This window comes from Talaromyces proteolyticus, assembly GCF_021365285.1.
Source record: "Talaromyces proteolyticus strain PMI_201 chromosome Unknown BGW36scaffold_15, whole genome shotgun sequence".
Lineage (NCBI taxonomy): Eukaryota > Fungi > Ascomycota > Eurotiomycetes > Eurotiales > Trichocomaceae > Talaromyces > Talaromyces proteolyticus.
In genome coordinates this window covers 105,382-130,825 of record NW_025764291.1, presented here as the reverse complement: position 1 = coordinate 130,825, position 25,444 = coordinate 105,382, and the positions used below count along the sequence as shown (strand labels likewise).

The 25,444-nt window shown below is 41.3% G+C and overlaps 10 protein-coding genes across 10 annotated transcripts; 3 read left to right on the top strand and 7 right to left on the bottom strand.

Moving 5' to 3' along the window:
- Positions 1 to 1,582: 1,582 nt before the first annotated feature.
- On the top strand, positions 1,583 to 2,319 carry BGW36DRAFT_390686 (uncharacterized protein; the record flags this gene model as incomplete). The annotated part of the gene is made up of 1 exon (XM_046217511.1): positions 1,583 to 2,319. A coding segment is annotated over one exon (260 nt), but the record flags the coding sequence as incomplete, so codon positions are not given.
- A 319-nt stretch (positions 2,320 to 2,638) lies between these two features.
- BGW36DRAFT_351564 (peptidase S8/S53 domain-containing protein) lies at positions 2,639 to 4,743 on the bottom strand (the record flags this gene model as incomplete). The annotated part of the gene is made up of 2 exons (XM_046213358.1): positions 2,639 to 4,526; positions 4,582 to 4,743. 2 exons carry the CDS (start codon positions 4,741 to 4,743, stop codon positions 2,808 to 2,810), a joined length of 1,881 nt encoding a protein of 626 aa, XP_046065674.1. The 3' UTR covers positions 2,639 to 2,807.
- Positions 4,744 to 7,253: 2,510 nt separating this feature from the next.
- Positions 7,254 to 7,835, bottom strand: BGW36DRAFT_275761 (uncharacterized protein; the record flags this gene model as incomplete). The annotated part of the gene is made up of 2 exons (XM_046210186.1): positions 7,254 to 7,751; positions 7,800 to 7,835. Coding segments are annotated over 2 exons (534 nt in total), but the record flags the coding sequence as incomplete, so codon positions are not given.
- Positions 7,836 to 8,250: 415 nt separating this feature from the next.
- On the top strand, positions 8,251 to 9,301 carry BGW36DRAFT_401717 (uncharacterized protein; the record flags this gene model as incomplete). Its single annotated transcript, XM_046218777.1, has 6 exons — positions 8,251 to 8,299; positions 8,331 to 8,365; positions 8,399 to 8,410; positions 8,435 to 8,760; positions 8,872 to 9,167; positions 9,213 to 9,301. The coding sequence occupies 6 exons, from the start codon at positions 8,251 to 8,253 to the stop codon at positions 9,299 to 9,301; spliced, it is 807 nt and encodes a 268-aa protein (XP_046065672.1).
- Positions 9,302 to 9,705: 404 nt separating this feature from the next.
- Positions 9,706 to 10,050, bottom strand: BGW36DRAFT_433325 (cytochrome P450; the record flags this gene model as incomplete). Its single annotated transcript, XM_046221257.1, has 1 exon — positions 9,706 to 10,050. The coding sequence occupies one exon, from the start codon at positions 10,048 to 10,050 to the stop codon at positions 9,706 to 9,708; it is 345 nt and encodes a 114-aa protein (XP_046065671.1).
- Positions 10,051 to 10,651: 601 nt separating this feature from the next.
- BGW36DRAFT_441432 (putative pentachlorophenol 4-monooxygenase) lies at positions 10,652 to 12,548 on the bottom strand. The gene has a single exon (XM_046221556.1). The coding sequence runs from the start codon at positions 12,465 to 12,467 to the stop codon at positions 10,923 to 10,925; it is 1,545 nt and encodes a 514-aa protein (XP_046065670.1). The 5' UTR covers positions 12,468 to 12,548; the 3' UTR covers positions 10,652 to 10,922.
- A 1,387-nt stretch (positions 12,549 to 13,935) lies between these two features.
- On the bottom strand, positions 13,936 to 14,862 carry BGW36DRAFT_441428 (uncharacterized protein; the record flags this gene model as incomplete). Its single annotated transcript, XM_046221555.1, has 1 exon — positions 13,936 to 14,862. The coding sequence occupies one exon, from the start codon at positions 14,860 to 14,862 to the stop codon at positions 14,002 to 14,004; it is 861 nt and encodes a 286-aa protein (XP_046065669.1). The 3' UTR covers positions 13,936 to 14,001.
- Positions 14,863 to 18,079: 3,217 nt separating this feature from the next.
- On the bottom strand, positions 18,080 to 19,695 carry BGW36DRAFT_390680 (putative MFS monocarboxylate transporter). Its single transcript, XM_046217510.1, has 4 exons — positions 19,441 to 19,695; positions 19,104 to 19,385; positions 18,637 to 19,045; positions 18,080 to 18,583 (listed from the first exon to the last, which is right to left on the bottom strand). Exons 1-4 carry the CDS (start codon positions 19,589 to 19,591, stop codon positions 18,157 to 18,159), a joined length of 1,269 nt encoding a protein of 422 aa, XP_046065668.1. The 5' UTR covers positions 19,592 to 19,695; the 3' UTR covers positions 18,080 to 18,156.
- A 444-nt stretch (positions 19,696 to 20,139) lies between these two features.
- BGW36DRAFT_412153 (uncharacterized protein) lies at positions 20,140 to 21,242 on the top strand (the record flags this gene model as incomplete). The annotated part of the gene is made up of 5 exons (XM_046219202.1): positions 20,140 to 20,197; positions 20,294 to 20,571; positions 20,632 to 20,806; positions 20,866 to 21,054; positions 21,102 to 21,242. 5 exons carry the CDS (start codon positions 20,140 to 20,142, stop codon positions 21,215 to 21,217), a joined length of 816 nt encoding a protein of 271 aa, XP_046065667.1. The 3' UTR covers positions 21,218 to 21,242.
- A 1,196-nt stretch (positions 21,243 to 22,438) lies between these two features.
- On the bottom strand, positions 22,439 to 23,456 carry BGW36DRAFT_433320 (uncharacterized protein; the record flags this gene model as incomplete). Its single annotated transcript, XM_046221256.1, has 5 exons — positions 22,439 to 22,517; positions 22,569 to 22,841; positions 22,909 to 22,957; positions 23,020 to 23,054; positions 23,140 to 23,456. The coding sequence occupies 5 exons, from the start codon at positions 23,454 to 23,456 to the stop codon at positions 22,439 to 22,441; spliced, it is 753 nt and encodes a 250-aa protein (XP_046065666.1).
- Positions 23,457 to 25,444: the final 1,988 nt, after the last annotated feature.

Sequence of the window (25,444 nt, the reverse complement as noted above, 5' to 3'; positions counted from 1 at the left end):
CTGATGAGATATAATATATCTATGAAGCGTAATGATTGCTCTTTTAAGCAGTATATAATGATCATGCTGGATATTCTTATTTTTATTTTTAAAGTCGGAATTGGGTTATATGGAATCGTACTACTCCAATTCGTTAGGGGATGCTGATTTAAGACATAATATAGTACCTGGAAATTGTTTTTTCAATAGGTTTTAAATGGGTCTACACTTTTCGAAAAATTATAGCACCGGTTAGGAACCTAAATGGTGAATATTTGCTAATCTTCTTTGTTTAGTCTCACATTCGCCATTTGGGCTGCGGATATATTAATGAGGCTGGCTTTAATTGCTGTTGTGTGCGTAATGTGAGGTGCTTCTGGTCCATATTTTAAGCTTCTGGTCAATCAAAGCTAACGTATGGCCCAATGTTCTTACGGGAATTCGGGTAATTACCTTGGCGTCCCTCCAAAACCAGCGAAACGCCGATGCTTCCTTAGTGCAGTAAAATTAGCGCGCGCTAAGAGTGCCGATCCTCCGCAAAGCTACCCTTTGGTACGGTAAAGTAGCAGGCTCTGTGCCTCCACATACTATGGATCTATCTTATGGATGATGCTATAAAACAGAAGTAGTTCTCTCATTTTTTAGCATTGATATTCTCCACTGTATCTATAGTCACCTTCCTATTTGGACAGATATGAAATGGATCGCAGAGAAGTCTAGACCCGATATCTTATCAGTTCAGAGAGGGCCAAATGCTGACTTTCTGGGCTGTCTCAAGAAGCTATTCGCTTATATTATTGAATAATCGGACCTAGCTTTGCTGCTACTAAGGGACATGGTCCTAATAACATAGATGGATCTAAAGTGGTTGTAGAGACGCAATATTTATCATGACATTGAAAGGTATCTCTCCCTATTAACGACGCTTCGTCTATGCATGGAAATTTGGGCTTGTTCCAGACCAGGTTTCACTCTGTTTTAAAGGTAAAGCCTAAACTATGATAATTGTTTATTTATTGTCGATTTGGACCCATTACCAATGAGGCAGCGATTAAGATTTACTATGATGAAAAGTCTCTATCAGCAAATGACTAATATGCGCCCAGTTTCTCCACCTCGGCAATCCCCGAGTAGCAAATGATAAGTCCAGGATCGTTACCTGCACAGGACCGGACTAACGCGAGCTTAGTCCCACTTACTACCCCACAATAAGAGAAACAGCGCAAATCATATAAGATGTCTAGATTTTGAAGTTACAGCCCAATCAATTTCGAATCTCTTATTGGCCCATCCCGTAAGGCGACACCGACTACTTGAAGTTACATAGTTATCAGACGTAGGTCAGGTTCTGGATCACTGAACTGTATCTTTACTTCCATTTCACAGTTGATTGAACAGCGACGTCAATGCAATGCGTGCTCTGAGCGTGCTCGCTCCCTCGTGGCTGCGGATTGCCGAGGTTGGGAAATCTTGCTAAATTTAATTTCTAGACAATCAATCCGGAGTAAATGGTCATTTGAAAAGCGTAGGAGTCTGGCCAGTGTGTCAGATTTATTATCGACGGCCGCAAGTTCTCCCTGGTCCCCTCTAACATCGATAAATCGTATGCCTGTACTTTCTCTAATACCTTATGTAGACTCGAGCCGTTTATTTGGTTCCTTCCCTTTGACAAACCTAGCGGCCAAAAATGAACTCACTATCTGGCTGAACAGTGGGCCCGGATGCAGCTCCCTCGATAGTCTGCGACGAACCACCGGCCGTCCGACATGTGGCATCTGCGAGCATCTCTCTACACCGATCAGCCTGCTGCACAGGTCTTGCACCAAAGTCGCCAACAGGGAACAATGTATCCAACCAGTTTAGTGACTTCTGGCGTCGCTTTATCGATAACTTTAGCATACAAGGCTACAAGGTATACATCACTATCATGGCTAGTGATGAGGCATCCTAAGGTTCATTCTTATAGGAGAACAGTAAAGTGGCCACTTAAGAAACATTACCCGCAATGGCAGTGTTCAACTACTTCTCTACCGTCTTTCATCCAAACGGTGCTTGCATAAAAAACGACATGAATTTTGCAGAGTGCTGAGTATTTTAATTCCCTATAGGCCAATATCATGGCCGCCCGCAGCTAGGTTTGTCAACCCATGTTTCAAGATCTATCATTTAACCGACTATTGCCTCGTTGATGGCATGCGATGGATTTTCTCTCCCTCTCCAGGAGCATGTCCGTGATTCCCACTGCCACCCACTGCACGCTTGAAACCCTGCAATCCCCTGCAGCTGAAATTTCAATTGGTTTGGTAACACAGTTTACTTATACAAATTCCCACCGTGTCGATAATGATATTCTGTCGGCAAGAGGGTTTAGTTCTCCATGACTCAGTTAGGGGCAATCGAACAATCTCCTTTTTCGTTGTTTAAGCCCTGCGAATTGAGGATGTGTTTGTGTTTTTTTGTTTTTTTGTTTTTTTTCTAAAAAAAATCTAATAGATATAATGTGATCCGCTTAAGAATTGAGATAGAGCTCGCAATACAAAAGTTAGCAATCAGTACCGGATAAAAAAACACTGAATACAAGTAGATTCTAGTTGATTGCAATTACAACACTTGTAGACATGATCATCTTCGTTTCTGATTTAGAAAATTAATGATCAAACCCATTTCCATTTCCTTCCCTGGTAGACATCTGCTATCAAATAAAATATCGTGACCGTATGCCAGATGTCTTAACTCACCATATCTATCTAAGCACAGCATTGGCATTAACAGGGAACCGACTTGTGTATTGCCGTCACGAACATGGGCTCGATGATTTGTTGAGAACACTAAGGCAGACCAAGGAATAGTTCTAACATTGCAGGGTAGTTGGGAGTTCCCAGTCCAGTGGAAGGATCCCAGCCCACGCTTGCCGGAAATCCCGTAGAATTGCACCCCGGGTTCCCGCCTGTAGTAATATCATGAAACATTTGTGGATTTTGATACAATGTCGGCTGGATAAACCCTACATTACTCTTACCATGCGCAGTGCGTTCAGCATTGATTAGGGCCACAATGGAAGCCCAGATTGGTGCGGAGATACTGGTTCCATCGGCTTCATTGAGTTCACCAAAGTATCCGAGCATGTGGGCTCCGTTGGCTGATACATCGGGGATACCACGGCCGCCGCGATTGTACACGCCACCATTGTGTCCGATGGTAGTGGTCCGATCTTGCACGTCGATATAATTCGAATAATAGTATGGGTGGCTTGGGGCATATTTAGTTAGATAAGTGGAAACTGCGGCATTCTGGTATGGAGGGCGCGGGAAGTAATTGGCGAAACCGCCTCCACTGGCAAAGAAGAACGGTGAAGAACAATTGTCAATGATGAAACGGTCAGTGTTCATTACGGTCTCCGGATCTTTCACTGTCTGTCCGGGTGACAACTGCGTGCCACCCACAGATAGCACGTAGGGACAGTTCGTTGGAAATGAAGGAGAGAATATGGTTCCGTGAAAGGAGTGCTCTCCAGTATTATTAAGCCCCTGGGGAATGCATCCATTCGGGCAAGGACCAGATGATCCAAACGAGGGGTTGCTCGCAACTCCATAGTCGCCGCTCGACACAATGATGGTATGGCCTTGCAGCCCGAGCTTCATAAACTCGTTGCAAGCCCTCTTTTGTGAAAGAAATGTTTCATCAAACAACTCAGGAGTGTCATAAGATATTGAAAGGACAGAAGGCAGACTAGCAACGCCGCAATGAAATCCTGCTTCCAGTTCTTGTTCAGCACAATACGGTCCCTCAATCGCATCAAGCAACGAGTCTAGCAGTGTTGCATTCGTATCTGCAGTTTGGAATAGCGTCACATTGATGGCGCCGAGCAGAGAGTAAACAACTGAGAAATCGAGATCAGATTCACCGTCGTTTTCGTCACTACTGGTTGGCACAGGGGCTTGAGCTCCATCCACAGAAACAAGCTTCGGGTGAGTCCCAGTTGGCACATACGGAGCGTAGGCGGCAAAGTATTCGTCTAGGTCTTCCTGTGCATAAGTATCCCCATATTCAAATACACCCATGGTATAGTCCGGAATGCTGACATTGCCCTGCTCTGGTATATCGTACAGTGCCCTCCAACATGGCGGAGTAATGGATGTTCCGCAATGTTCAGTGCTGGAAGATGTATTCAATACGATAGCCACGTTCGAAGGAGACTTCCTGCCGAAACAGGCCCGCTTCCGCGTCCCGGACCGTTTGATTGGCGGAGACAACTTGACGCCGGGAAAGATGTAATCCACGTGTTGGCGGAGGTGCTGCGGTAGGGAATATTCTTCGCAACCGATCCTCACAACGCCGTCCGCAGAGCTATACTCGTGGAATTTGGTATTCAATAAATTCTCAATTTGGAAGACAGGTGCATTCAAGAGGATCCATCCTTTGTTAGAGCTTTGACGAACGTCCGTGATCCCTGTTTCTGTGAGCCACTCCATGGTAAGATCCACTGATTCCCGATTAGGGGCAAACCTGGCAACCACTTGGTCAACAGTCCAATGCTTGCTGTAGTTCTGTTGAGGCCTCTATTGTCAGAATTGGTTCGGCCTGAAATGGGGACCATATTACCTTCGAGGACGGGTCAGCCACATCTATCAGGTAGTCGTATCCACGGTCCAAATTACTCTGTGTTAGACCAATCCGCAGCTGTAGCATTGAATCCTTGGGGATTGGATTCATATCGAAGAGCTGGGTGCTCGAGATACTGCGCTTTTCGTGCACTTCTAGCATAGACAAAGCGGCCGCGCCAGCAGCCCAGCCGAAGAGAAGATAGAGTAACATATTCGAGTGAGATGTTAAATAAGTACTATCTAGAATATCAAATGTTAAGAGGTTGATACCTGACATGTTGACGTCGGAACGCGTGTTTAGTCCTGTTAAATAGATATTCTCGAGACACCGCAGCGGTGACGCTAAGAGAAAGCAGTATAGAGGTTTGTCAATCCATTCTAGACAAACTAGGTACAATTTGTAATTTTGAAAAACATTCCATTCCTCATTACAGTAATTGTACTCTAAGGCAAAAGGTACTCGAACAAAGATCTTCACATAATCCTATTGGGCTATTGGCTTCTACGATACATGTAAAGTTTCGGATGCTTGTGCCGCAAAACCGTTTAATACTCCTTCTACGAACCCGTATCGGGATTGAGTTGGGAAAATTGTGGAAGTGTAGAGTAGGGAGAGTAGCACAAGGCCGTGTATGTGGAAGAAACAAAATTAAACATTACATCTAATGAAAGGTATTACAGGAGGGTTACAACGGTGATGTTTTGGGCGGATCTTTCCATTACGAATGTCTCAGTAATCGGGAGATCTTGTAGCTCGAAATCAGCCTTTTACAGTGTACATGACAGGGGTGGAATATAGGGACTAATGTTCCGACCAGATGCCGAGTAAACAATAAGGATCTTCATAAAATAGCATGCTTCACTTGCCTATCGAAGTGGAATGTCTCAGGTGAGGGAAGTTTTCACTTGTCGTTGTATTCCCGATTTGACCTGCTTATTGCACCGGGCTGTGTACAGACCAAAAAAATCACCCTCTAGATTAAGATGTACTCGAGTTGTTGGTCAAGATTGCTACGTCCGTTACATCCTCCCAGAATCTGTATACAGGCCTTCCGTGTACCAGAGGGGAGAATTTCGAGCAATGTCATGCACCTATTTGATGGGTCTGATCCTTAAAGCCTAAAAAAAAATATTGTTAAGTGGATATGTTTGATGCTCATTTCCCTGACATAGAACAGGCTAAATAGATTTCCGATTCAATTTTCAGATGAATTGCGCACAGCGCAGGTGGGATATGAAAAGCTTGTGTGGCCCATAATATCTACTAGATTGAAAAAAAGCCCTACACGAGCCTGATTTCGTTATTCCAAGAAGACGAAAATTGAGTATTCAACTGCCTAGATAAGTGGAGATCAACAAAGCACCCCTGTCTAATAGGTGCTCTGATACGGTTAAACTTGTGCCCTATTATCGGGCAGTTGGAAATGCTACCTATAGGAGAGTTCAATTCCGTGGTCACAGTGGGGACTACCTTGATAAGGTAAATTGAATCAGACATAAATCTTTACACGCGAATATTGACTAAGCGTGCGGGTGTTCAGAACATTCTTGAGCCTAACACCGTCGTGTTGGTGATTTAAGTACAAAGTGCTAGTGGTGGAATTGTTTTCCTGTTCACAACATAGTTCATCTACTGCCAACTATCCGATCAGCAATAGCACAGACAAGTTTTCAGCCGTTTGTTGTCGGGTTCCTAAATACCTAGGTTCTGGAGACCTGTTCTCACACTAAAAGATGATCATCGACCCGTTTTCAGGGCAACCTCTGCCGTATCTGGTAAGTGATCTCCCACCTGCGTCTTGCTAAGTGATAGCGAGCTGACACATCCACTCGGGTTTCCCTCACATCTTTAGAGAGAGACCGTAGACACTAGTAATGTAATATACGTCTGCTAAAGAGGAGATGATGAAAACTGATTACTTTTAATCTTGAATGGGTTAGATCAATCCTGGATTTGCTATGAGAAAATTGCAGCAGAGCTCATGTACAGTACCAGCGGTCTATTCATAAATCAAATATTTTTATTCAAGGTTACAGTACCGTCGAATTTGTTCTGTATACAGAAGAGGAAAACATGTATTTGTTGAAAGCGCTCACTGCGACATTACTGGCCAGTGTCATAACTACGACCTCTAATTTATCTCAATCGCACGTCTTTCACAAGAAAAGGCCGTCTATACCATTCTTGTCATGGACTAGGCTGTCCAAAGCACCTTGAGATCTTGTCTTGCCTGTTCGAGTAGGCATTAGTTCTCGAAACATTGCAGAAGGTCATGATCATCTCATGGATATTTCTGATCCAACATCAGAAAACTTTGGTTGACACTGGACGCCTAAATAGATATGTGAATTCTTTTCATCTTTAAAGAAGTTAGTAGAAGAAGTGTACAAATGGCCGGCTATGAATAGGATAATAAGCATTGTCATATTGTCACATCTATTCGTGATCATATCCAATTCTATGCAACTGTTAATGAAGCTGAGTCATTGCTATGCACTCGGTATAACATATAGAAGGATATTAAAATATAATAGATGAGTATTTCATGTGATGAATATTATATTTCTGTGAATAACTAGTATATCAACTTAATTATACCCACTATTAGATTGGACTTCACGTTTGTATATTCTCCTATTTCTAAAAACAGAATCATAGAAAGTAAATAACTCCTCATGGTGGTAATCCATATTTGTGAAGTCGATTGCCGGGATAGGGGCCCTAATAGCAGCACCGGAGGATACCCATACGACGCGCACCGAGCCCGGATGTGCTATTTTTGCTGTCTGACTCAATAGGGGATGAAGAAACCTTGTAAAGAGATGGTGGCCGATATTGTTTGTTCCCAATTGCAATTCGTATCCCTGAGCCGTTTTCGATCCTTGTGGTGGTACCATAACTCCTGCATTGTTCCATAAAACATCAAGTCGCAACTCTTTACTTAAGAACTTGTCAGCGGACTTGTGAATGGTTCTTAAGTCACTTAGGTCAAGTTGGAGAAATGTAATGTGTCCACAAGAATCTGGGTACGCATATTTGATGTTTTCTATTGCTTTACGTGCCTTGTCTCTAGACCGGGCCGCCAAATATACTTTTGCATTACGTTCGTAGAGGATTGAAACAAGTGCGAGACCAATTCCACCTGAGGCACCAGTGACAATGAATACCTAAATTGTAAGCTTCTTACGCGGAGCTGTTAAGTTCAGAATACTTACTTTGCCGGTCTGGTCTGGGAGATTATCCTCCGTCAATGCTGGCGGCGACAGAAATATTAGGCTCCAGACTTGTCCCATCCTTGAAATGGTAATCTATGATCATACGAGTGACAAAAGATGCAGAGAGTTAAGGATATTATATGCTGTAACCCTTTAGGTATTAGCGTTAGGTTACCTCGGCACATTTGGATCGACTACTCCCCGGGATAATGGTTGTACCGCCTGCTCTCCACCACGTTTCTTATCCCCGGTCACATCTTTATTTCCAGGAACTTCACAGACTGTGGATAGGACCCGAAGGCATTTTTCTCGACAAGAAATATCAAAAAACCTCGGTCACAAACGGCATCATCAACTGTCACATGCGCAAACGTTCTGTATAAAACCCAATCGTCACTATCATAAAGACAAACTTAATATACAATAGTTTCTGAGTATTGCTACTGTACCTATGGCTGCACTCATACATAATCCTAAAAACTCAATGAAGTCGACGTGGCGTTCGTGGGGATCGGACGCGGTGGAATGCAGGTCATTGGTTTATAGAGCTCTTGAACATGCACCACGTGGATCTTGACAAAGAAGTTCTAGTTCATTAGAAAGTAGACAAAGTTCCTTACGCACCCGAACTATAGTTCCATCGTTGGGTTCTCATCCACGCCAGCATCCCACTATTTCTTCATCAACTCTATATTAGTTACTTCGGTCGCAACCCTTCGCCATTATCTGTATTTATTTTCTACAGCCTGGCGTTTCAACTCATTTCCATACATGAAATACATGTTCTCCGTCGCGTTGGGCACAAAGTTGGATTTTTCGATGGAGACAAACATGCTCGTGATGGTGTGCCTGATGCTGGCGTTAGCAAGACTGTACAGTCACTAGTGTCCATTGTCATACTGCGACCGATGATGATGGTTTTTCTCTCCTATCGCTCGGATAAAGGCCCATCATCACTCCGGTGGTCATGAATCATACTTGACACTGGTATTTATGCCGTAATACTTGACTTCTGGTATTACCTATTCCACCGCTCAGCACACGAAATGGAATACTTCTGGCAGTTCCACAGAACTCACCACCCGACAAAGCATCCAAATCCTCTTTTGTCAGGTTATGCGGACTTGCTGCAGGAATTTTTTGACATGGTCGGTGCGCCGCTCATAACTTATGGCACAATGAAATTGATGGGAATCCCCTTCGGTTTCTACGAATGGTGGATTTGCCAGCAATATGTAGCCTTCACAGAAATTTTGGGTCATAGCGGTCTGCGTATGCTTGCTACCGCAGTGAATCTATGGACTTGGTTGTTGAGGTATTGCGATGTGGAAGGAGTGATTGAAGATCACGATCTTCACCACCGTAGAGGTTGGAGGAACAGCTATAATTACGGCAAACAGAGCCGCCTTTGAGATTGTTTGTTCCACACATCTTTGCCTCGCGTAGAGGGGCACCGGTATAATATCGACTACCTAAATCCTGTGAAAATACCGCTGCTGTAATTGAGTCTATGATTGGGTGCGTGATAACAGAAGCTAGACGGAACTATTCCTATCCTTACGTGGATTCCACGTGAACACAAATCATTTAAATCTACAAGTCGCTGATCATTTATGTACAAGATAGACATTTTAATCAGACCTATCAATAAACCCTGCAGTTGCAACCAGAGTCGCTTGGCCACGGAAATCCTGAGACCTGTGGACTGTAACTTGTATCTTTCCAGTGCTTCTCCTCTTGTAGGCTAGAAAATAAATTGGGAAAATAAATTAACTATGACCCTAAGGAATTCTTTTGATCGTATACATGTGTGACGATTACACACTAGTGACGGACTTTCCCGTTCCTTACTTCGTAACCGATATCAAGTCAGACTACACTGAATTGCTACCAATCGCCCACTTTGCTAAGCCTTAAAGGTATTCCATCCTTCGGCTTCGCGGTGACCACTCCATACGGCGCAGGCACATAATCCGGATCCGCTAACCATAAATGCCGCAACCAACACTCTCAGCACCCCTTTCGCAAAATCTTGGCCAATACAGCTCCACCAGCCGTGGAAGAACGTCAGAATAGAATAGTTACTCTTCGCAGCACCTGTATTGTTCGGGTTGCCGTTCTTTTTATCAATCCAGTGAGAAGGGACGAAGCTCTCGGCATCGGGTCCCCAGAGATCTTGCGAGCGGTTGATAGCCCAGGGGACCGTAATAGTCCGTGTACCAGCGGGAATGTGGACGCTCGTGATCCTCATATCACGTCGATGCAGTCTCGTGGCTTGTTAAAATACGTGGCGGCTACATCCTTTCTCCTCCAATTGGATGGTCGCGCTGTGGCTAGGAAACTTTTCCCAATCGCGCCGTTCTCTATATGGGACATGACCCGATAGTAAGATTATCGATATGGGACTTGCACTGATGTCGGGCTGGATCGAATGATTATTCAATAAAGGCTGTTGATTAGAGGAGAAGCACGCGATTAGTAGTAGCAATGGAATACGCTATCAATATATGTACAGACTATACTTGGATGTTTCAAATGGGCTGTGAACATTACACTGGGGCATTCTCTTAGGCATAATCAAGTCCATTCAGTACGGCCCTTGGTAATTACTAGCGGTATCAATGACCGCCATTCTCGTAAAAGTAACCGAGCACGTCCGAGCATTTCAGATCCAGAAAATCGAAAGCAATGTTGCAAACGGCTTGAATATCACGAGAAAGAATGGGTTTGTTTGTTTCTCTCAATATGCTCTTTCCGATGTCTCGGAACGTGGACATCAGTAGAATTGCTTCGATGAAAAAATAGAAATATTTACTGATTTGGACCCTTCTATTTTGATTGATGCATAAATTTTCACAATTTAGCTCTCTATGAACGATTTTAGAAATTAATTCTTTATCTTGGTGCTCGATCCACCATATCTAGGTCAGGGTGAGTGCTTCAGCGAATAAAAATAGCCAAGTAAGCGCCGGCCCTCTTTTCTCTCCCTAAATAAAGAAATTAAGCCACGGCATTTGTATAGCAGGTTGCAGTGTGAATAACTCGCATCATTATGAGCTGACATCAAAGCAAAACCACAATTTGAGAAGTGTGTCAATTTAAGGCTTGTGTGTGCTTTTTCAATCATAGCGTAAACCATTTGTCCAACGCAGCCTTCGCAGCACCAAGGTCCGCTTCAGCATTCTCCTCAACGACCCAGGAAACAATCCCATCGGGCCGAATCAACAAAGCCTTCAGCCTACACTTCTCTTTCGCATCCAAACCAAGATAATCCACTTCCCCCTCAAACTTCTCAACCAAATCGTTTAGCGCGGCATCTCCTCCAAGATCAAGGAGTAACCCCCTTCCCCCCTCAAGCTTTGAGCCCAATCTCGACCCATCCTCAAACACAAAATCAGGTGCACTAGACCCAATAAGCGGGTGTGCATTCGCGGCATTTTCATCAAGTCTATACCGCTGCGACAGCCCCCAAATACGATCAATGAACAAATTTGCTCCGTCATCCGTCTGAATAAGATCTTCTAGAAGTGCCCGTGTAGCACGACCGAAAGCATCTGGCTTCAACGCCGTGACTTGCGCACGAGTCCAATCTAGAACCGACGCTGCGATCGGATATCGCTCGCTCTCGTATGTATCCAAAAGGCTCAGATCTTGCGGACTTTCAGAGCTCTGCTCCAAATGTTCCCGCCGGACCGTAGAAGCTAACTTCCAACCCAGATTCATCGCATCTCCCAGTCCCACATTTTTTCCCTGCCCACCGAGAGGGGAATGGATATGCGCAGCATCACCGGCAAGGAGAACACGGTTCCTGCGATAACTTGTAGCTTGCATTGAACGGTCGGTATAAGAAGAAGCAAGGTGGACCTTCATAATCTTCACATCGTCGCGGCCAATAGCACGATTAAGAACCTCTTGGAGATGTTCCGACGTAATATCTTGCGAACGATCGAAGCTCTCATCCTCGAACTCCATCAGATGAAACGCACCATTTGGGACATTGATGTACATTCCAGTCTTAGAGACGTTAAAGCCAGTCTTTAGCTTCTCACGCGAATCTAAATCGATATGCGTTGCGTAGCCAGTCAAATTTGTCTCTGTCCCGACAAAGTCGAAACCAGCTTCTTTCCGCACAAAGCTGCGACCACCATCACAACCAACGAGCCACTTGCCCTTAAAGGAGCGCTCAGCAGCCTCAACTGTAACGCTATTCTTATCCTGCGCGATACGAGTAACGGGATACCCTCTCAAGATCTCCACACCTAAGCTCTCCGCCTGTTCAGTAAGAACCTTCTCAATTTGATGCATGCTGGTCGGGCCAGGACCGAAAGCCGGTCCAGGTAATCGATATATCCAGCGCTCCGGCTCCAGCTGGTTAACATTAATCTTCATACCGGCAAAATGGCCCCCAAACTGGAAACCGGGTTTCTTGCCGTATTGCGGTCTATCGTCTAGGTTGAATAATCTACCTAGTAAGCCGCGCCGGTAGAATGCTTCAACGGATTGTATATTTAGTCCGCGGAGACCGAGTGGCTCGACTTTCCAGGGCGATTCTTGTTGGGCGTTTCGTTCCAGTACGAGGACTGATATGTGGCGAAGACCTAGTTCGCAGGCTAGGAAGAGACCGACAGGGCCGGCGCCAGCGATAATTACGTCGTATGGTTCTGTCATTTGATTTTAGTTGAAGATAGAATGAATGGTTGTAAAGTAAGATCTATGCGGATTGAAAATTCAAGGACGGGCATTATGAGAGCTGGGCTGTCGGGATTTGCAAGTGCCCGAGCCGAGAGTTTATCCTCCACCTAAAAGGATAGATTTTATATAATGTACAGCCTAGCTCCGTATGAGGTAAAGGCCTATCACCAATGCAAAATGCCCGTACTAGTGATACGAAACCAACATATGCAAAGCTAAGGACAAATTAGGATGTCTTAAGCTACTTTAAGGCAATGACCGGATGATGGTTGAATTTTTGTCCACATGAGTGACTGATAATGACTAAATTTTTGTCCACGTGAGTGACCGGATGAACGATGTAATTTCTGCCCAGATTTCTATGTAGGTTGGTGACACAACCAATGCGCACACGGCGCCGATGTTAAGGTCGTCGTTCCCAAGGCTGACAAGCTGAAACATACACGTCACAATGGACGGACTGGATCTCGTAACGTTTCTCAAGGCTCACGGCCCGGAAGGTGTTTCGGGAATTTTTCGATGCATCCGTGAGAAGTAAATCCAGGACAGGTACTCCTGGACGTGACGTCATCCCAAATTTGGTCCCTGGTTCACGCACTAGCTTTAAGGATTACATTGTCAACCTCTGCATCATTCTCGTCATGCAGTAAGTCAAGCAGCTGATACCATTCAAATAAGGCCTAGCATTGCACCATGATCATAATATTATCAAAAGCGATAGGCTAGTAGCCGATAATACCATGTTCAAACCGACCCACTGGTCTACGGCATAATGCATTGGGCTACGTTTCTGGTCCAGAACCACGCGTTTTGAGTGCCGAATTGAACGCCAAAAGCTCGGCCTAAGTATCAATGATACCCTATCTATCTCTTTCTACTAGATAGATATGTAGCAGCCATACCCAGACAGACAAAAGAATTGAAATTCTTCTGATGGTTCTTGGTACCTCGTTGTCGTTTCTGGGGTCAGTCTTTGCTGATATGGAGGGAAATGCGGTGATCAGAAAATTCAAACCGCCTATGAATCGACCAGTGATTGTTCGAGAGTTTCAATTTTCGAAGTTAGTAACTGGTTGGAAGCTAGTATCAGGCTTGATCTAGACACAGAAGGATCTACTAAATGAATGCACTAGTAGTTACTTTACAACAATGATTCGAAGAAGCGATCAATACTACTAGTAAGTTATTAGACAAGCTGATTACACGCCTTCCTCACAAAAAGTTAGTTCGGGTGTACGCTGTATTATCTTGAGTGCACGTATCAACTCCCATAATATATTATACTATATAACTATTGTTTTATTAATTAGATCTATATCTAATAAGAAAAAGATTAATAAAAAATAGTTAATTTTCTCCCTAAATAAACTCGCTATAGTTGTATAAGAAATCTCTACATGTCATTGTTGAAAGGACTTTGAATAAAAGAAAATAGAGAGTAATAGTGAATAGAATAGGTGCTATGAAGAGTTGATCGTCGCACATATGACGTGCAGTAATGAATCCTGCGCTAGTTTTTCTGGGTTGTCACAACCACAACACTTAATAGGTTACCACTCTCATTCCAGATAGGAGTGCTGACCTCGCATGGAATATTCGGTTGAGAAGTCCCGACGCCATGGGTACAAACATGATCGTAGAGTGTGCTAAGTACGGGACAATCTCCAGCGCCTCCGTCCTTATCGTTGAGCAAACTGCAGAGTTGCACATCAGTGCCAACATTGTATCCACTGAAATCAAACCACGTTTGATTATAACAAGTGCCAACGATATTAGCGACGAAAGTTACGGTCTCGATTGAACAGGTATAGCCTGCTGGACAGGTTGCATCGTATTCAACTGTTTCTGTCTCCGTTATTGTTGTTGTAGAAGTAGATGTATGCTGCGCTGAGAAAGTCACAGTCCCGGATGGCAAGTCTTTGCTTCCTAGTGTCAAAGAAGCTGTCCCTCCAATAACCCATCCTTCAGTGGACGCCTGCGCTACTGCAGTAGACATTATGGCTTTGATAGTCGAGTCGTTAGGACCTGTGTTGATCTCGGGGCCGACATCGGTAGTATAGTGATTCACAATATCTATTTGTGTGATGCTAGCGAGAGTATTCCAATCCCAAACTTCGACTGTGTCGGGATAACCCATACGTTCGCGCAGACGGTTGGTGCCAGTGCCGCAATTCAGCTTTCGAATATTTTGTCTGGAGTTAGGGCGATTTGAGGTATCCAGTTTATAGTTCTTAGCCAGCACATTGTTGTACTCATTTACAACATCCTGTGCGCTAGCAATGCTTGGAGTTGATGCGGCTGGTGCTGTTGAGCTAGCAACCGTGCTCCAAACGAGAGCAAAACAGATTGTAAAAATTGAAGTCCTTAACATGCTGGTCGGTTTCCCAAATGGAAGTATTCCCGGTCTGAGTTCTTCATAACCCAATGATACGTATATCAGTTATACGTATATCAGTTATATATACATCTCACAATTACTCTAATTCGTAGTTCAAATGGCCGTAATAGATAGCCATAATTTGGGCTCAGCTAACAAGCTCTCGAAACGGCCACTCAATTTTGAGTCAGTTACCGTAGTGCTACGCCGTTCATTGGCTGTGCATTACTGTATCCAATCTGGTGTAATGAAAAAAATAAAGATAACGCAGCGTCTGAGCATCCCTCGGGCCGAATTTTCTGGGCAATGATGTGCTAACCCGGAGATCCGTTGAGTTTTTTCTTGCTGAAGTGAGGTTGTCCTATACTCAATATTATAACATATATATTGGCTCATTCGTCTAAAGCCAATACTAAATCTTAGGTATTTCAATGTCTTGTAATATATTTGTCAGAAAGGGAGTCACAAACAGGTCAAGAATTATAAACCGCTTCACAAATAATAATCTAGATCTGTCCATTTTTCGGCCCACCATGATCTACGACCTAGTGTAACCTTAATCCGTCGGAGCATAGCGCAAGTATTTCAGATTAACTTAGAATAACTACGGAGATAGACCAAATGTAGCATAGATGGTCGACGCCACCTGTTTCATACCATAGCAAGCTTTTTGAAAATCCGACATTGGATCTCACTAACATAGAATGCTTGTCAGCAATTGCTTACGAATGATCACTTTTTTGAGTATTCAGATTTAGAATACATTGATGAAATAATAGGATGTAATAGGAATACCAAATATGCCGTTCAACAGGTGAATTCTCGTTTGTATCCTGAGAGATCAAGACTAGAGTCTGTGGAGCACTTCTATCGAATCTAGCCGCAACTACCGCCGCAGAAATTTGGGATCCCTATCTCTAAATTACGGAGTACAATGCACAATATAATTCCGACTAGTGCTAGCTTGGCCTGATTTGGTCTCACTGGTCATCCGTTCGTTACCATCCAAGAGGTGAACCCACGAGGCTTCACCGGAGGGACGCCAAGAAGGGAAAAATCTTCGAGCTTCCTATCTAGGACTAACTTGGATATCCAAACTCAGCTAATTTCATGCGAAACGCAGAGTACAGGTGGGCGCGTAATTCCATACCGAGTCTAGACCAGCGCCCTACTTCGAAACCGCGGATCTCACAAAATTGGGTTTTCACAACAAGAGTATGGTCATAAACTTGCGACTCCAGGGTATTTACCATTGTTCTCATAGGATAGGCCACGCTCTTTTGATATGTTGCTGTGAACACAGTTTAAGACAACTCGCCTCGCTCTCTATAAAAATAGCGATACGACTATTGACCCAGGAGATCGGAATATAAACTCAGAACAGTGGAACTTTCAAGTCCAGTTTGAAACATGAATAGTATACTTTGTGTTGTGACTAATAAAATAGGATTTATTCCTGATTGGTAGATCGCCAATATGAGTAAGTTATTGTCAGCCAGCCAAATTAATCGCCCTCAGAATGAGGGAACCCCTTCTTGGTGTAGGTCAACGGTTATCTAATGGGGCGGAGTGCTAGTCTATCTACAGAATGCAGTTTTGCGAATGGGAATACGGGAAGAACCACGTAACATATAAAAATATTGGGGGCCAAAGCTACCTTTTTTTCCCGAGAGATCAAAATATCACCGCCACAGATTACTGATAGTGGCATAGCGAAAGTGACTAAGTTAAAAAGCAGATGATATTTTAGTTGCATACAAATATATCCTAAATTTTGTGTATGCATGTGACGGGCGACATAATGCATCATGAGGATGCACCAGTGTACACAGTCTGTCTAGTGGCAGTCAGAGAAAAAGAAAGAAAAGGTAGGCAGGCAATCTCTCGCCTATTATTTAGGTATTGGAGACTCGCGAGGTAGAATGATTTATAAGATCGCCCAGCCATTAGGACCACACTAGTGAGACAGTTCTCAGATCAAAAATAAATGCAACTAACTGTGCTACCTGCGCAATCACCGGATCCCGCGGTGGCACGGTTATCTACTAACATATTTCACCCATGAACGGCCACTACCCATAAACGGCCACCCACTCCACTTTCCTCTCAAATTTATCAACCACATATTCTTTAAAATCATCAAAACATCCCAAAATACCTCCAAATACTGCAAAATACAATTCTAACTATAAAGACAGACTTGCACTTACTATTAACACATTAAAAACCAAAAAAATTACAAATGTGCAGTGTACAGCGCTTATTTTTAACATATCAAAAATAACACTTCAAATGCACATAAAAAGCTACCCTAAACGCACTCAAATACACTCATCTTTACAAAAATTAACATCTAATAAGGAGAAATCGCAACATAATTAGATACTTAACATAGAATTAAGAGGCTACCCTATTTACCCTTCTATAATTATAAATATAGCTGTGAGAGGGCTGTCCGGCTGCTGCTATATCGGCCCTCCCTCTCACATGTCTAGACTTGGTAAATTAAACCACTTTGGTTCACTGTATATAGGACCAGAACCGGACCATTCGGGTTTCAGTTCGGGTTTAGTTCGGTCCAAACCGAACCAAATGACAGCCTAGAATAGGAAGTATTATAAAAATTAAGATTAATCTAGATTATCTTTTACTTATTAATTTTATATTCTAGATATATATTATATTATTCAAAATATTTCTTAAATTAAGATTTAGTTTTTTGATAAATATTTTATATTTATTATAAAAATTATTTAATTTAAATCTTAGAGAAATTTTTTTTAAATATTTTAATTTAAAGATACTTTTTTTTAATATTTATATTTTTAAAAATAGAGTGTTGAATTTAATTTTAATTCTATAATATATTTTATTTTAGTTTTATTATTTAGATTTGTTATTCTAGACATTGATTAGTATTTTTCTAATTTAGAAAGAGTTATAGAGTTTAATTATTCTTTAATAAGTTAGATATAGATTTTATTTATAGCTATTAGTTTAGATTTATATTCTTGATATTTTCTTTATAATATGTTTATAAGCTCTTTAATATTTCTAAATTTATATTAATATATTATCTTATCCGATTTACTTAAGAGTTATTTAGGAGTAGTGGCTACTGATATATCTTTAATGATAATTATTTTTAAATATTTATTAATTTTCTATCCTGAGGTATAGAGTAATTAGAATATAAAATAGTTATTAGAAAATAAATAAATGTTGGGAGTCACTAGGGTTATTACGCATATTGTTTGAGCTTGTAACATAGCAAATAACCAGTTAATGTTACACAACTTGAGGTTTAAACCCAACAATCAACACTCTACCGAGCAAAAAGAAAGTGCTACCGACAATCAAAATGACGCCAGTAAAAATTTGCAAACCCGAAAACGCGCCATTTTGCCTCGTTGTGATGGCCCCTGCGATTGGATTCCCAGTGAGGGTGGCCAGAGAGGTCAATGCGAAGAAGGAGCCCGATCGGACGCCAATTTCTTGGATTGGGGAAATTTGTGCAATCACTGCTGGCACGAGCGAGATGTAGGCACCCGAGGAGAAGCCGTAAAGAATCGCGTAAGCGATTATCGGAGCACTGCCTTTAGCAGGCAGCCACAAAGCAAGTGTCAGAATGCCGGCTAGGAAAGACATGAAAATGGTAACATTCAAGCGGCCAAATTCGTCTCCTAGCCACCCGGAGAAGATTCTTCCAAACAGACTGTTGGCCCTGTTAGACTTTAATTTGATGCGGAAAACAAAAGACCTTCATACCTGGTACCATTGAGCATGGCGAGGAGATAGCTTGACACTTCGGCATTCATTCCAATCTTTTGAGCTTCAGCTATAACGTAGTTGAAGGGTACAAACATACCCCAGAAGAAGAAAAATCCGCCACAGGTGATCATCAAGAAGGGGCCTTCTTTCAAGGGTCGAAAGAATTCCACTAAATTGAGTGGCTTGGGTTTTGGAGGAAGACGTGATTTGACCGTCACTTGTGCAATCACACAGAGGCCGAGCATGAGAAATCCAGCTGCTCGTACTGACCAGGCGAATCCGACTTTTGCAAAGAGCCGCTGAAGGAAAATCGGGAGGATGACGCCACCGACACTGGAGCCACTAACAACAATGCCGAGGGCTAGGGCACGACGTTTCTTAAACCATGTGCTGGCCGCATTGATGGCTATTATGTGACATTTATTAATTTCCAAATCTTTTTTTGTCACATTTTGTTCACATACCTGCATAGAACAAACAACTCGCCCCTAGCGGGCTACAAATACCCTGTGCTAGAATGAACTGGTAGTATTCCGACGAGAGTGACATCATCATCACCCCAAACACGTGTAAAATAGAACCAAAAAGCATAACGTAAAAAGGACCGAAGTTGTCATAGAACTTTCCGACAGCCGCACCATTAGCAAACATCATAAAGGTCTCGAGGGACAAAATCCACGCAGTTGTCGACGGCGAGTAATTTTTGAGTTGATTCTGCTCATAATAAGTCTGAAAGACGCCAATACCTAAAAGATTTAACTATTAATGAGCTGACTGAACACATAGAGGAGATCTGTTTACAGTTTATCCAGCCTGAGCTTACAAAAAGTAAACACCAACCACCGATGACAACAGTCCAGGCTTTCAAGCCGCCATCAGGGAAAATATCAACATCATCTGGTGGCTTGGTTTGTAGCGTTTTGGAGAGATCTTTTTCGCTGCTCTTCTCCATTTCGGAATATGTGTAAGGGTAAAAATTGAGGTGCGAAGAAGGCAAAAAGAGACATCTATATATATCGATATTTCAATTTAATGTATACTATAGCGCGCGCAGAGGAAATGTGATGTTTGAAGATAGTAAGATTTGGTGGGCTTTTTAATTTGAATATGTGATTAATAATTCATATCGTAATCGTGTTTATTGATTTGTTTCAGTACAGTGATTTCTTTATTTGTGCTGTAACCATACCATGATTGGCTTAGGAGAGCTAGGTCTCTAATATAGCTAATAATTTCATTGTATCATACCGTATAATACCGTACTGATGGTATAATTGGCTTCCCTGATTTCTCTTATTTTGCAACGAGATAAAACCATCTTTACCTCTGCTGTATCTACTCAAAATACTGTAAACAGGGCCTGAATAACATAAAAATTTGTTTAATTTCAATCCGTGTTACAGCTTCAGTCATGGACCCAAACGCTTATACGTCCCCTTTTCAGCTCACAAAAACCCTCCATCGAGATCTATATGATACAATCAATCCTAATAACCCGGCATGAAGAGCGACAGGAAAGGTGGTTCTCATATTTGGAGCTACAGGTGGAGTTGGAGGAGTAAGTTTGCAATATGTCCTGTTCTAGCAGCAATTCATGTTCTAAGACGCTTCTCTGCTTCCTACCTCTGCTGATGGTCACCAAAACAGGAAGTAGCAAGGGCATGGGCACAAGCAGGTGCAAAAGGAATTATTCTTGCCGGGCGAACGGAGTTGCGACTGAAGGAACCATCTGATGCTGTCAAGAAGTTGTCCCCATCAACGAAGGTGATAGCAGTTCCGACTGAGGTGACTTCTGAGCAATCTGTCAAATCTGTCTTTGAAACTGCCCTAGTTTCTTTTGAGAGGATTGACGTAGTTATGAATGCATGCGGGGTCATGAACAATGGCCATAAAACTGGAGAAATTGAGCCGTCACAGTGGTTCAGAGACTTTGTAAGTAAAGTCTCCCTTAGCAGACTGCCATTTGGCCGAGACTGATTATTGACTGTTCAGGAAGTTAATGTTAAAGGATCCTACAACATTGCCCATAATTTCATCAAGTCAGGCGGTGGGCAAGGGACTATAATTTTTATTGTTAGCATGGGCGCATCATTCACAGTACCCGGTATCAGCTCCTACTCAGCAAGCAAACTATCAGTCATTAAGTTGGCTGAATATTTGGATGCTGGTACGTACACAAATAGAGTAGGGAACAAAATATATGTGTCTTATATAGTGATCTCTTAGAACACCCCCAGCTTCGAGTATTCGCTATACATCCCGGTATACTCCAGCAGACCGAGACCAAGAGAGGCATGGTTGTTGACACATTCACCCCGTTTGCCCGCGATAAGGGTATCATGACAGGCGGAATTACCTTATACTTTGCTGGTCCTACAGCGGAGCATTTACGGGGCTGTTTCTTCAGTGCAAACTGTAAGTGTGTCTTTTCACGATTTTATTCTTTAGGCTAAGAAGCTCAGGGGAATTAGATGAGACTGCAGCCCACAAAGAGGAAATTATAGATCAGAAGCTTCTGAAGCTTTCTTTTCTCCACGCGAAGCTCTCACCCGAAGGCCATCCATGGGGTTCTAAATGATTGTATAGACAGCATCCCATAGTTCATAACAAGAAACGCTAGTTTCAGCTTATAGGTGTGCGAATGATTATTGTCATTCTCCCTCTTTTTTAACTAAACACCCTCAGAACCAATATTAGTCAAAGTGTAATAACTTCCAATGTATCATGGACATTTTGGGCAGCGTAAAGTAAAACATCGTTTTGGGACCGTTCAAGGAGTGTAGTAAATTTGGTTAAATTTTATTGTAATGTCAGATACCGTTTCTATATTACAATATACGCACTTACGGCATCAACAACCATTCCTTAAACATAGACTCCGATTGGCCCCAGCGGAGGAGCGGAGGCCGCTCCGGGGTAATTTCTAAGCAGCAGTCAGACCACGCCTAAAGCCGAGCTGCTCCGTATAGTTGAATGGATATCTCGGCACGCGCGATGTGGGGTCTACTAAACATTTAGTGGTAAAGCTGCATGAAGGTTCGGCCCGCTCTGTAGTGGCATGCCACGGTTGACCTCGGCGGAGAAGCGGAGGCTGCTCCGAGGTAATTTCTGAACAAGTCTGACCACGTCCAAGCCGAGCTATAGTTGAACGGGTGTCTCGGCACACTCGACCAGGGGTCTACTAAGAATTTAGTGGTAAAGCAGCATGCAGAGCGGCATCCTGCCCTTTGGCCTTGGCCTTGGCGGAGAAGCATATATCCCGCGATGGTACATCTAATAGAATACGAATCGTTAGATACAGCATGCCTCATAATCTTCTAATACACTAGTCTAATATGTTTGTTTAGTACGTAGACTTTGATCCATTGGCTCTATCTTTGGACAGACTCATATGTACTACTATATCAAACTAGGGAAGATGCTACGAGCGTTAGATCATGCAAGAAACCGGCACGGTGCCGTCATGAGCGACACCATTACCCATCAGATTTAAGAGGCTAGAAATAACAGATAAGCTAGTCAGCTTATTCCAATTTCAATGCCGTTAAAAAGCTTCTCTTTTGACTCCCGAATTTCGATGCACTACCAATAATAATCTTTTATTGATTATTGCTTGACCTTTACACCATGTGATTACTTGACATAAGAGAATATGAGTTATACCTCTTTCGTTAAACCTCAATTTATAACATGAATAATTGATAATCCATCAATGTTTCTTGAATTAAATCTTCGTCATCCTTGTTTGTAAGCAGCTAACTAACGCTCATCTACACTTGTCGGGGAAGAGCTGTATTGCCTAGCCCGATTCATATGCCTTTTCCGCATCTTGATACGCATCATAAGAAAACAACCATGTTTGGATATTCGGGTGAGCCCTACCGCAAATCAGTAGGGAAACATAAGAATATGTAAAACCGTGCAAATACCATGAATCTGAATTAAATGATAGCGCGAAATGCTTGTCACGTTGTATCTGCTCAGGACCATCCGGGAGATAGAAACGGTCACGATGTATAAATGTCTCAGCTTGTATACGCTTCACTCGCTCTCGACGCAGGTTTTCGTAGATAGGGGCAATTTTCTGCAAGTCATCCACGGAGGATACTTTTGACATCAGGGCGCCTAGAACGGCTGCATCTTCGGAAGACGAATTGGCGCCTTGCGCAAAATATGGAAGCATGGGATGACACGAATCACATCTATATCAATTTTTGCCAAGTTCCTCTGTTAGATAATGCACCGTTAATGGGATTTTGATACGCCTACGCCATGATAAATCGGCCTGATTTTGTCGCCAAACTTTTTAAAGGGGGATCTACCAAATTTACTCAGTTAGTTATCAAGAAGACACGCTCAGTATAGGTTAATTTTGCTCACGATGCATCAGCTTCCATTTTTCCGTGTTGTCAATTCTAGAGATTAATTTAGTCAGGCTGACCAGTTAGTTATCTTCAGTCCCTCGCATAAAACTGAATCATTGATAGAAAGGAAACATACATTGGATCCCACCCTTCAAATAGCTTTCGTAGTTCGGCAGTGTTTCCCTGTTGCCTTTTTACTCCCTCAGGAAGATCGTCAGGAACTAGTAGAACCATATTGAAAAGCTCACCACCGCGGACATTATATCCTACTGCGTGCATTCCGGGTCCAATCCAGATATTGAGTGCCGTCATTGCCACCAAATCCAGAACGTCTGGATCGCTAATTTCGTTTATCCGTAGCGTAACACGATATGCGAGATTACCAGTGGGTTTCGGTGGCATTTCTAGACCACAGAACTGGTCTCTCACCTTGGACCAAAGACCATCTGTCATGATCAAAGGGCTTTCACCATAGTGAAACCCTCCAGGCTATAGATAGATGTTCTTTGTGTGGCTATATATACAAACCCTAAGTCCATCTTATATATAATAGAATAATCTTCTATATATAACCAGAATGTATATATGTTCTAGGTCATAATATTGATAACATATTCAATATTTGGTCTCAGAAGATATTAATATTTTTTCAATATAGTAGCTTAACTGCTATATAGTTAATCAGTTATTAATATATCTATCTAAAGATTATTAGATCTTATTTTCTATTAATTATTGTCTATCTAGAGAATACTAGATTGTTTCATTTTTATATTATTACTGTCTATCTAGAGATCATTAGATTATTTTATTCTAAATTATTATTGTCTATGTAAGAACTATTAGACATCTTAACTCAGAGAAATAATATTAAAAATATCATTTACATTAGAGTCTTTTAGATTAAAAAACTTTATTTATTTTATTATTTTTAGTTTTTTTTATTAATCTTTTTTTAGGGCTTTATTAAGCTTTAATAGCTTTATTAAAATGTTTTTTATCTTTATAAATATAATAATTAGTATCTATTATAATAAAAAACTTCTTAATTTATTTATCTAAATTATAGTTTAATCTGATTATATTAAAAAGTTTATCTTTTTAGATATAAAATATATTTAAGATATCTATTTAAGAATAAAGATATTAATATATTTTATATATCTGTGGGATGACTTATCAAGAAGTCTACGTGCACGGTAACAAATGAATGTACGCGTACGTAGTGTTATGAGGGTACCCAATTTAGTATGGTAAAACGTATCTTATTCTGTGTACTATCTGAACCTGACACCGACGTGTTGATATAACCCCCATTCCAAACAAGATCACGTGAGTCCTCGCGCGCCCTGCGGCCGGCGCGTCAGAAGGCGCGGAATCTCGATTGCTTCAATAAACCGACAATATCTAAATTATTTTATCTTAAAGATTAATCAGTCTAATAAAGTAATAATTTTAAAGAGATATTCTATAGACTAAATTTTAAAATATTCTACTATTAATTAAGTAATTCTATAATTTTATAAGAATATAAAAATTCTAACCAAAATACCTGAGTGTAGTAAGCTATACTTAGGCTGTCATTTGGTTCGGTTCGGACCGAACCAAAACCGATCTGAAATCCGAATGGTCCGGTTCTGGTCCTATATACAGTGAACTGATGTGATTCAGTTCACTAAGTCTAGGACTATATGGTTTTTTGAGGCCTATTTAGATCTAGTTCAGTTTAGATTTTTAATTTAGTTTTATCTAAATATCTAAATACTAGCAGATTTCCATTAATAATACTAAAACATTTAGGATTAACCCTAATTCTTTATAATTATTATTAATTATATAATCATTTCCAAAACAGCTTTTCATAAATTAAATTCTTATTTTTTAAATTAAGATTTTATTTTAGATATTTTTATAAATATTATAATAAATTCTTAATATTTAGATTATAATCTAAGAATTATCTAGATAATAATAATATCTTTTCTATTTTTTATTTATATTTTTTAGATTATATTATATAGTCAATCTATCTATTAAAAAAAAATATATATATATTTCTATATCTATTTTATAGTATTTATCATTACCTATCTATTTTTTAAATATATTTCAATAATTAGATAGAAAATTATAATTTAAATAATTAATTCTAATTTTTATATTATTTATCTATTAAATTCACTAAAATTTAGAAAGATTTTAATATATTTTTAAGAATAAAATCTAACTATAATTAAAAATTCTTTAATATGATTCGATTATCTAAATAAAAATTAGATTAGATTTGAATCGATCTAACTATAATTAATAATTCTTTTTTAGTGTAGTTTGATTTCAGTTTAGAGAATCAGAATCATTTAATTTTTGGTTTTGGTTCCAATATTAAAGACTAAACTGAATCAACCCACTTTTGGGTTTGGTCCAGAAACTCAGGACCAGAA

Bases quoted from the DNA above. Each gene is read 5' to 3' on its own strand.
- BGW36DRAFT_441432 (XM_046221556.1), bottom strand. From the start codon at position 12,467: ATGACAGAACCATACGACGTAATTATCGCTGGCGCCGGCCCTGTCGGT.
- BGW36DRAFT_390680 (XM_046217510.1), bottom strand. From the start codon at position 19,591: ATGGAGAAGAGCAGCGAAAAAGATCTCTCCAAAACGCTACAAACCAAG. The intron at 19,046-19,103 runs GTATGTGAACAA...GTCACATAATAG, and splicing joins GAGTTGTTTGTTCTATGCAG to CCATCAATGCGGCCAGCACA. The intron at 18,584-18,636 runs GTATGAAGGTCT...CAGGGCCAACAG, and splicing joins GCCATGCTCAATGGTACCAG to TCTGTTTGGAAGAATCTTCT.